At 36.4% G+C, this 11,271-nt stretch overlaps 1 protein-coding gene across 1 annotated transcript in view; it reads left to right on the plus strand.

Annotated features, from left to right (window-relative positions):
• LOC102858876 (armadillo repeat-containing protein 3-like) overlaps positions 1-11,271 on the plus strand; it is a 161,777-nt gene that overhangs the window by 148,044 nt on the left and 2,462 nt on the right. The window contains exon 17 of the mRNA XM_006887100.1: positions 8,872-9,069. Within this exon, the coding sequence (XP_006887162.1) occupies positions 8,872-9,069 (198 nt within the window). The remainder of the gene's footprint in view (positions 1-8,871; positions 9,070-11,271) is intronic.

An 11,271-nucleotide genomic window follows, 5' to 3' on the forward strand; every position in this document is an offset into this window, starting at 1 on the left:
ACACACACAGACACATACACACACACTCTGGTGGCCTATGGTAAGCTGAGTTGAGCTTCCATCCGAAAGACACAAGTTTGAATCACCAGCTGCCCATGAGAAGATGGACAATCGCCTCCCATGTGTGGAGGATTCAACCTCATGTTTTGGATGGCAACCCAGCTTCTTACCACTAGGCTAGCAGAGCTCTCATGTATATATACCAAAACCAAGAGGACAATGTACAGAATAAGAGAAAAAGAATTTTTGGAAATATACATAAGGCTTTATTATCCAGAATATATAATGAATACCCTCAATTCAACAAAAAGACAAAATTTCAAATAAAAAAACTAAAAAAGATAGGTTATCAAAGATGATATAGAAATGGCATATAGAAAGATGCTCAAAATCATTACTCACTATTGTTGTTACGTATCATCAAGTCCAGCATGACTTATAAGGACACTATGACCAATGGACCTGAACCCTGCCCTATTCTCTTTTCTGCATAATCTCTGATATACGTGAGCCCATTGTTATAGTCATTGTACCAATCCATCTTGTGAAGTATTTCCTCTCTTGTACTGACCCCCTGCCTTTCAAAGCTTGATGTTCTTTCCAAGGACTGTCCCCTCCTAACAATATATCCAAAGTATGCAAGACAAAGTTTCACCATCCTTGTCTCCAAGGAGCACCATGTTGCACTTTCTCAAAGACATATTTGTTTATTCTTTTGGTAGTCCATGGGATATTTAGTACTCTTCTCCAACACCACAACTCAAAGGATTTAGTTATTCTTCTGCAATCCTTGGTCATTGTCTAACTTTCAGCTGCATATTAACTGAAAACACCATTGTTAGATCAGGTGCACCCTTAGTCTTTACCCTGACATTGTTGCTCTTTAGCACATAAGAGCAGTCCTAGACAGCATACTTCCTAAAATGGCACCATGTCAGCCAATCAATAAGTTTTAGTACAGTGACTGTACTCCTTCCATCTTCTTTTGGCACATCCTGGATTCATTAAAGATTTCACCCACAGCATCCATCTGTATTTCAACTTAAGACTTAATTTGCTTTTCAGTTTTTACAACTTGAGAAATGCTGAGTGAGTTCTTCCTTTTTTATTTTCAGAGTCTTTGCACATTTCTTCATAATACTATACTTCATCTTCTCGATCGAGCAGCCCTTTGAAAGCTTCCGTTCAGCTCTTTTACTTGGCCATATCCGCCCTTTGTTTTGGCTTCTCAAATTCTAGTGCAATATTCAGAGTCTTTTCTGGGATCTATTTTGGACTTCTCTTTCTCTGTCTTTGTAATGACCATCTGCTTTCTTTCTAGATAATATCCTTGATGCCATTCCACAACTCATCTGGCCTTTGATATTAGTGTTTGATGCCTCAAACTTATCCTTCAGATGGTTTTTAAATTCAGATGGAATAGACTTAAGGTCATATTTTTCTTCTTATGGACTTGTTTTGATTTCTTCAGTTTCAATTTGAACTTGCATATCAGTAATTGATGGTCTGTTCCATAGTCAGAACATGGCCTGGTTTTGACTGCAGATATTGAGCTTCTCTATTAATCCTTTCCACAGATGTAGTTCATCCAATGCCTGTGTATCAGGTCCCGTCAGGTAAAATACATATGTATAGTCACAATTTGTGTTTTTTTAAAAGGGTATTTGCAATGAACACATCAATCACTCTATTCCAGTCTCCTTTCTGTCGCCATTCCCTCTTTTTTGTTTCTAACTTTTGCATTCTAGTCTTCAGTTATTAGTAATGGATTTGATTACATGCTCAATTGGTTTCAGGCTGCAAAAATTGGTAGAAATCCTCAATTTCCTCATCTTTGGCTTTAGTCATTAGGAGACATGCAAACCAAAACCACACTCGCTATCATTTCACCCAAACTAGGATGAGTATTAGCAAAAACTTCCACAAATTAACAAGTATTTGCAAGGATATAGAGAAACTGGAACCTATATGCATTGCTGGTGGGTGTGAAAAATGGTGTAGTCAAGGTGGAAAAATTTTCCTAAAACTATCATATTACTATTAATTGCTGTCAATTGAGGTGGATTCTGACTTATGGCAGACTCAGGTGTGTAGAGTAGATAGACTCCATAGTTTTTAAGGTTTAAGAGTTTTCAGGAGAAGTTGATAACCTTGACTTACAAGTCACTATTAGGTAGGTAAAACTGCCATCTTTTTGGTTAGCAGTCAGTCAAGTGTTTAACCTTTGGTGATGTGTTGCTTCTGGGTATATACCCAAGAAAGTTATATAAGTAGTTTTAAGTTGGAACCCAACTACTTATATACTACTATTTGTTACAACGTTATGCACAGCACTGAAAATTACAAACAACTTTGATGTTATCAAAGATGAGTAAAAAAAGAAAATGTGGAAGACACACACATATGGGAATGTTATTTAACCATAAAGAGAAATGAAGTTCAATTATATACTATGGCGAGGATAGATTTTATTAACATTATGCTGAACAAAATAAGTCAGACACAAAATAAGAAATAATATGTGATCTCATTTTTAGGAAAGATCTAGGATAGGCAATTCCATACAGATAAAAGCAGTAGCTAAAGGGATTAAAAAATAAATATTGCATAATGGGTAATTATTTAGTTTTTGTTTAAGACAATGAAAAAGTTTTAAAAGTAAAAAGTAGTGAGAGTTGTGCAACATTGTGGATGGTAAAAATAACTGTTAGACTATATATGTACCTTATTGTTGTTGTTGTGTATCATAGAGTCCGAACTGACCCACAGCTGACCCACTCGTGGGTTTTCAGAGGCTGTTTATCGCATAGGAGAAGACTGCCCATCCTTCTCCCGTGGAGCAGCTGGTGGCCTTCAGGACTGCAGTGCAGCTTCTTGCCACTAAGCCACTAGAGCTCTCTTTACTTTACCATAATTTTTTTTTAAAAAAAAGTTGGCAAATGTCACAGAGCACTGCATCTAAAGCAAGATGGTTTGAATATAAGGTAAAGAAACAATTTTTTAAATCCCAAGCTAAAGTGCTTGCTTATATTAGCTAAGTGACAAGATTTTGTTAGAAAAATTTAAATATAAAACTCAAGGAAATTATAATGAGCTGAATGAACTGGATATTGATCTGCGTATCTGTGACTTATGAGTAAGCCAGGGACCTATCAGCTTCAAAGAAGAAAATATGTATTTATTTTGTTTCTATTAGTTAAGTTCTTTATTATTAGTACTATTTATTATACTTGAACAATGGTAATTGTTAAGGGGGGAAAACCCACCCAAATAAATCTAAAAATAGCTAAAAGAAATGATTGAGCCTTTGGCCCATTCATGAAGTACAAATGCCAGGGCTTCAAAATCTTCTATTCTTCCCTTCCAGAGGTTCCATAAATCTCTTATAGAGCTGCTCTCTCACCTAATGCTTCTGAAATCCTCTTGTTCCTCCCATTCAGTGGGTACACCCTCTTACCTATATCTTCTCGGAGGTCTGCTCTCAGCTAGTGATGATCACTTAGAAAAAGTCTGATAAAGCAAGCCTTACTAAGATGGTTCTTCTAGATAGAAAGGCAATATCATGATAGATGGAGCAGAGACTGAAACTATCAACAACTTCGTCTTGATTGGATCCACAATTAACACTGTTCATCCTAGCAGTCAGGAAATAAAGAGACACACTGCACTGGGAAATCTGCAGTTAGGGACCTCTGCAAATTATTGGGGAATAATGATGTCAGTTTTAGAACTAAGGTGTGTCTAATTCAGGCCATGGGCTTTCCAATCACTGATTGGACAATGAATAAGGATGACAGTAGAACTGATGCCTCTGAGCTGTGTTGTTAGAGAAGAGCACTAAACATCCCATAGATGGTCAAAAGCACACAGAAAGATGGATTGTAGAGGGATATGATGCTGGGAAGTGTGGAGGGTCAGAGAAGGAGAGGAGAACCCTCAACCAGGTGCACTGAAATAGTGATTGTTGCAACGGGCTCTAGTGTGTCAGGAAGTGTAAAGTTGGTGAAGGACAGGGTTCAGATCTGTTGTTCACAGTGTTGCTATATAAGTCGTACTTGCTTTCATGGCACCTAACAACAACAACAATAACTAAGGTACAAATGACAGATAAGAGATTTTGTATTAACCCAAAGCATTTTAACAAAAAATAATTATTGAATCTTTTGATATAGAGAATGTTCAAGTTTGTTATGAATGTTTGAGAGAGTGCCAGTGTAGGAAATGATAATGTTAGCTCAAATCATCCCAGTGATGGGAGTGAATAAAAAAGCAGAGATTTTTATACATACAATATTAAAAATATGTAAAAGTAAAATCCTAACACTCATGAAAATGAAAAATAAATACATAGAAAAATTTATTTTAATTTTTAATTGTTGTTGTTGATTGCTTTCAAGTCAAGCATGACTCATAGCAACCCTATGAACAAAAGGCTGGAAGCCCTTCTAAAACTATCAACATTTATCAAAGTTCATAGAGTTTCTGGAAGCATGATATTTAGGAAGTGGAATTAACATTACAAAATTGACCTTTGTTTTCAGTTTTATTGATGTTAATGGCAATGTAGATTTATGTAACCATCACCACAATCAGAATACAAAATAGCTTCATCTCCCCAGCCATTCTAATGCCGGGTATCCATTGATATGTTCTGTCTTGCTATGGTTAGTCTTTTCAAGAATGCCATGTAAATGGAATCTTTCAGTATGTAACCTTTAAAGAGTGGCTTCTTTTTTTCCACTAAGCATAATGCATGTGGTATTCATCCAAGTTGTTGTATGTTAATAGTTAATTCTTTCTGTCCCTAAATATGATTTGGTGGTATATATGTACAATAGTTCATCTGTTCACCTGCTCCACAATATTTGTGTTCCAAGTTTAGGGCAATTATCAGCATAACTGTTATAACCATTTATGCATCAAGTTTGTATGTTTACAAGTCTTAATATCTCTAGGACAGGTGCCTAAGAGTAAGATTTCTGCATTGTATTAAAGCTACATAGCTACAAACAAATATAAAAGAAAAACATTGTTAAAAGGCCAGGAAAAAGGCTTTGTAGTAATCAGAAAGAGGTGGGGGTAGCTACATAGAACCCTGGTGTTGTGGTGCATAATGTGCGAGGCTGCTAACTGAAAGTGGCAGTTCAAATCCCTATCCATTATTCATGGAAAAAATGGGCCATCTCTTCCTATAAAGATTTATAGCCTCAGAAATGCAATGGAGGGTCACTGTAAATTGGAACCAACATAAAGGAGTGAATAATAACTATGCTTAACTTTATTCTTTTTTTAAAAAAAATCTTGTGATTTTAATGAAAGTCTACTGAAAAGTTGGCCTTTTTCATTCATTCATAATTGCACATTTTCTTCCCTACCTCCTCCCAGTTTGCTTAAAAAAATTATTCACTGTTACATAGTGTCCTCCCTTCTTTCCACCTCTCCCCCAGTCCACTTTGCTATGCACCTCTTATTCTGGACTACTGTCATACAAATAATGCATAATTATATATTCCTTTTAAACAGTCCTTTCCTTCATCTGTCCAAACTCAGTGTTCTTATGTCCTCTTTTCTTAGTTTTCTCTCAACACTGATGTCAGTCCTGTTTTATAACTGTGGCATTATGCAGTATTTGTCCTTTTGTGACTGAAATACTTAACCCAGCATAATGTCCTCCAGGGTGTTAGGTTTTCTTTCTGTTGTTTTTCAATTTGTTGGAAATGTTGGGTTAGAGAGTCAATTATCATTTTTTCCCTTGCCTTTTGATGTTTGCTTATTGCTATAAATTGACCTCTAATTACTGCTTTGGCTATTTCCTAGAGGTTTTGATAAGTTGTATTTCATTGTCATTTGTTTCAAGAAACTTTTTCATTTTTTTGTTTATTCTAGTACCAAGTCATTTCAAGCAAGGTGTTTTTCAGCTTCCAAATATATGGGTTTTTTTTCTCCTTTATCCTCTTGTTATTAATTTCTAGTTTTGTAGCCTTGTGGTGTGAGAAGATGCTTTGTATTATTTCTATGTATCTTTAATTTATTGATGCTTGCCTTGTGATGTAAAATGTGATCTATTCTGGAGAATGTTCCAAACACACTGAGAGAAGAAGGTATACTGAATTTTGTTGGTGTGCATTAGCCTGTATATGAGATCAAATTGGTTTATTGTGTGATTTAATTTTTCGGTGTCATTGTTGAGTTTCTTTCTGGTAGGTCTATTTCTCAAGAGTGGTCTATTGAAGTCTCCTACTACTATAGAGTTATTGTCTATTTTTCTCAGTTGTGTTAATGTTTGCTTTATAAATCTTGCAGCTCTATAATTTTGTATATAGATATTTATTATTGTTATGTCCTCTTATTCTACTGACCCTTTAATCATTATGTAGTGACCTTCCTTGTCCTTTGTGATGGTTTTTGGCATTGAAATCTATTTTATCAGAGATTAGTATCACTACTCCTGCTTTTTTCTGGTGACCATTTGCTTGGTATATTTTTTCCACCCTTTTATTTTTAGTCTTTCTTTATTTTCACTTTTCAGGTGCATCTCTTGTAAACAGCATATTTATGAGATTTGGGTTTTTATCCAATCTGCTACTCCTTTTCTTTTCAGTGGTGCACTAAAGCCATTCACATTCAGTGCAATTATTGAAAGGCTAGGTTTTATTGCTATAATTTTGTTGAATTCTTTTTGGTGTTGTTGCTGGTTACTTTGGTCCATGCTGGTTTCTGTGGCACCTCTGTAAGAAGGACATCTCTCAGTGTTCCCTGTAATGCTGGTCTTGCTTTTACAAACTCCCTTATGTCTGCTTTTCTGAGGATATCTTGATATCTTCTTCATATTTGATGGATGGTTTTTCTGGGTACAATATTCTTGGTTCACAGCTGTATTCTTTGAGTGTTCAATATATGTCATTCCACTGTCTTCTTGCTTGCATGGTTTCTGCTGAGAAATTGGTATTTAATCTTATTTGTTCTCCCTTATAAGTTACTCTTTGTTTCTCCCTCGTTGCTGCTTTCAGAATTCTCTCCTTATCTTTGGCAAATTTGACAATGATATCCCTTTGTGTTTTTTGTTAGGGGTTTATTCTATATGATGTTCCCTCAGCTTCTTGAATATATATTCTCTTAATTCTCCATTACTCCTGGAAAGTTTTCTTCTAGTAATTATTTCACAACTTTCTTGGTACCTTTACCTTCTTCTTCCTGTTCTGGGATTCCAATTATGTACATGCAGTTCTTCTTGATGGTGTCCCACATTATTCTTAGGTTTGCTCCACCCCCCCCTTCCTTTTTGATTCTGCTTTTTGTTCTAGCAGATAAGTGGTGACTATTCATTCTATCTTCTATTTCACTGGTTCTGTGTTCTATCTCTTAAATTCTGTTCATATGTCCTTCCAAAATTTTTACAGCATCTGATATATCGGTCCTCATACTCTGGATTGTGGTTTCTTGTTTTTCCAGGGCCTCTAATGCCTCATTTCTTATATCTGCATTCTCTTGGATTGTTTTTAAATTCCTCTTGGTTTTTGCTTGTAGAGTGTAATTCTTCACAGTTGTATTTCACCCACTGAAAATATTCAATCATTGTTCTTTTGAAGTCCGTGTCAGAAAGTTCCATCAGACTTTCTGGCTTCAGGAAATCCATTGACACTGTGTCACTTTTGGCAGTGACATCTTGTTTTGGGTTGTGTTGAGTGTGAGGTAGTCAGCTTCTTCCATGTTATTGCTGTAGTAGAGTTTTTCATACTTGAGGTGTTAGCAGGCTCCTGGACTGATAACCATGGCTCAGAAAGTCATTGCTCCAGAGGAGGGTAGGGCAGCTATCCTGCCTGAGTTTCTCTCTGAGCTTTTGCCTCAAGGGAAGATTTCCTTAAGTTGGAGAGGGATGTTCATAGCTGGAAGTAGATCCAGGCCTCACCTTTCCATATTTCTATTCCTCTTTGACAGCCACTTCTCTCTGAACATAAGCTAGGTCAGGTCTCCTATCTAGCTAGCCTGAACTAGATCAAAACATCCACAGTCTTTATTATTTGTTTTATGATGACTTTATTATTTTTATTGGTTTACTAACATTGTATACATTGTGTTTCACATTAATATTCATTCACCTTGTGTTTCATACTTCATACTTTGTATATTCTGTAATACAATTAATAATGGATGTCTTCTCATGTTTAGTTTTGTCTCATCAACATATAAAGGTCCTTCAGTGAGTGAAAGCTGTACTCTATCCATGTCATTATGACAGACTCTACTTTGAGGAGACAAATATTCCCCAGTTGCATTTTGAGTGACTTCAGACCTGAGAGGCTCATTTTCTAGAAGTATATTTGAAAAAAATGTTCTGCTGTTATTCACAGAGTTTTCAAGGTTTGTTATTTCAGAAGTGAATTCCTGCTTCTTTGTCTTAGTCTGGAAGCTATGCTGAAACCTCTCTACCATGGATGACCATGCTGGTATTTAAATACCGATAATATAACTGCCAGCATCATAGCAACACATAGCCACCACAGGATGGCAAAGTGACAGATGAGTGGAAGACAGAACTATGTACATTTCCCCTACTTATGTATGAAGTGAGTTTATGTCCCAGGATTATGTTTAGATTGTACACTGGGGTTTTGCCATTTTTGCCTCATGATTTGGGTAATGTCTCTTAAAATAATAACCCACATTTTTCTTGTAAAATACCTCAATTTAAGCAGGACATAAAAGATAAAACTTTAAAGTTACCTTTGAAAACTATATATAATATGTAATTAGGGTATAAAAGCCATTTATTTCTGTGATTGCTCTTCAGAAAAACTCAGAGCACAAGAGTACTTATGCATTTGTTTAGCAGAAGATGTGATCTTGTTGTGCTTTTCTTTACTCTCAAAGAAAAATGAGAGGGAAAAAAGAAGAGGAAAAAGTAAAAGAAGAGGAAGAGGTTTTGCTAGTACCAAAGACCACTGGAGAAATTATTGAAAAAGAATGGTGCCCTCCTTCTGACCCTGACTTCTCCCTTTATGTTTCTGAAGTGACCAAAACAATCCTGCCCATAACCAACATGAAGGAAAAGGTTGAGGCTCTTGCAAAGTAAGTTGTTTATATATTTATATATTCATATATGCAGGTATACAGCATGCCTTATGAAATAGGATTTTATATGGACGTTAAATACACTATCATATAAAATGCACATGCTTGCTTGCATTTGATACACAAAGTAACTCCTTTAGAGTAACTCTTGCTCTCCATTAATGCCTGGAATCTCAAGGTTTACAAACTTGGGCTTGCAATTGTCTGCAAGTGTCCACAGCCCAATGTCTTCCCACAGGCACTAACTTGCAGATGGCAAAGCAGGGCATGCACTAATGGCAGCTGGAACAGCAACAACTTGGCTGGGGCCAAACAGCTCAAGGGCTGCAGCCAAGCCTGGCAGCCACGTCAGCCAAGTTGTAGCTGCTGCAGCAAACTCAACACCAGCCCTGCCTCCTGGCACCTTTCCAAGCAAGCTCTTCCTCCTCATGCCACTGAGGTTGAAGCAGTTGGACCTTGCCTGTGCTACCATTATGCTACATATGCTTGTATTTTCTTTAGCTCTGGAAGTTTTCAATCTTAGTGATTTGATTTCTTTATCCCATTTTAAGATAAATACACCATAGTAAAACAGAACTTAAGCAGTGCCCTAGCTATGATTCTAAATCAGAAGCACAATAAAATTAAATATTCTGAATTTCTATTTGAGATCATATTTCCATCAGATATCAGAGCTAGAAGCTTAACATTACTTAGAGAAAAAAAAAATCCTTTTCTCCAGTGAAGCTATTAAAAGCATTTTTCAGTATGATCCTGAAGATGTTCTTAATGACTCAGAAGTTTGAAAATGAAATCTTTCCTTGGGTGTAGGGAGTACTCATAATTTAAAGAAATCCAGCTATAAATTATTTGGAAGCTCAAAAGTTATTTTCTAATATGGATAATCATCCCTTATTGCCTGTTATGTCTGACTGTCTTGAGTTTCACATTTCTTTGGAGTAGGAGTGTAAGTATTCTAGAGAGATGGCTGTTGGGCAGTCTCAGAGGTCAGTGTAAGCATTGCTGTCTTCCTTGGAATGCTAAATCTGATTCTACTAAGAGCAGCCTGAGAATTGACGTGGTAGGTGTAAGGGATTAGGAAAAACTCTGGAAATGGAGGAAAGCCTTTGGGGTTGACACTAGCCAGTAGATGAGCTGCTGGGTTATGTAACAGATGCAGTCTCCGTGGGAGCTCCTATCTACTCCAAATAGAAGTGAGTTGCAGTCATCCAACCTAGATGTGACAACTGCAAGTCACACAGCTGCCAACTCATTGACTTCTTGTCAGCCAGAACTGGAAGAGAACATTTCTGGCTCGTGAAGTTTTCCTGATGTCCTTGAGAAGTGATGACTCCAGCAGAACTCCAATTCAACTCAATTAAACATTTGTCAAATCTTCTCCTGCTTTGTTCCTATCAGAAACACTTTTCATCATCCCCAAATAATTGTCTCTTTAGCCTGAGCCCCCATCAAGTTAGAGAGAGATGCAGAGAATTGTTTCCACCAGTTTTGGCTCCCAGCTTCCATTGGCCTCTATGTAGCTGGCTGAGTGAAACCACAAGTCAGTTCAGCACCTTTCTCTCCAATCTTCTCTTTTTCCTTCACCTTTTATTTCTTTTTAGCTCTTATTCTTCTTCATGTGGCTTCACACACAACATGGAGAAGTTCCTTTTTTCAGTTTTGCAATTCTTTTATCCCAAGAGCTAGTGTTTTGGAATTTTGTTATGGTTGTTTCTAGTTTTAGCGAGAGTCTCCTATTAGGAAGAGCTGACCTTCGAGTTATTAACAGACAACCTGCCTGTTACCCTTCCCCTCAACCTAGTTCCCACTTTCCCCCCATTTTATCTTTTATCCTTGTCTGTCCTGTCTTCAGTGCTAGTGTGCATATGCCATGTCTTCTCCCAAAGTAAACAATAAAACTTGGGAAAAAACTTATAAAATTGAAAATATTTTAAACTAACAGCAAAATTCTGTTTTTATCTTGTCTTTCAGATTATTTTGTTTGAAAGCATGATCAAATTAGTACAGAGCCTAAGATTTAGAGGAAAATTTTTAAAAAATTTTTTCATGAGAGAGGACATTGTAAAATTCATTGATAAAAATGTAATGTGAGGTTGATTTATATCTTGTTATCAGTGTTACAAAAATTACCACTCATTTTCTTCTTTGTGTGAATGAAACTAATAGAATTTATATGTATACTGTTTTAATATAGCAAGT

This window comes from Elephantulus edwardii, unplaced genomic scaffold (assembly GCF_000299155.1).
Source record: "Elephantulus edwardii isolate Elephantulus edwardi_28Jun2011 unplaced genomic scaffold, EleEdw1.0 scaffold00054, whole genome shotgun sequence".
Lineage (NCBI taxonomy): Eukaryota > Metazoa > Chordata > Mammalia > Macroscelidea > Macroscelididae > Elephantulus > Elephantulus edwardii.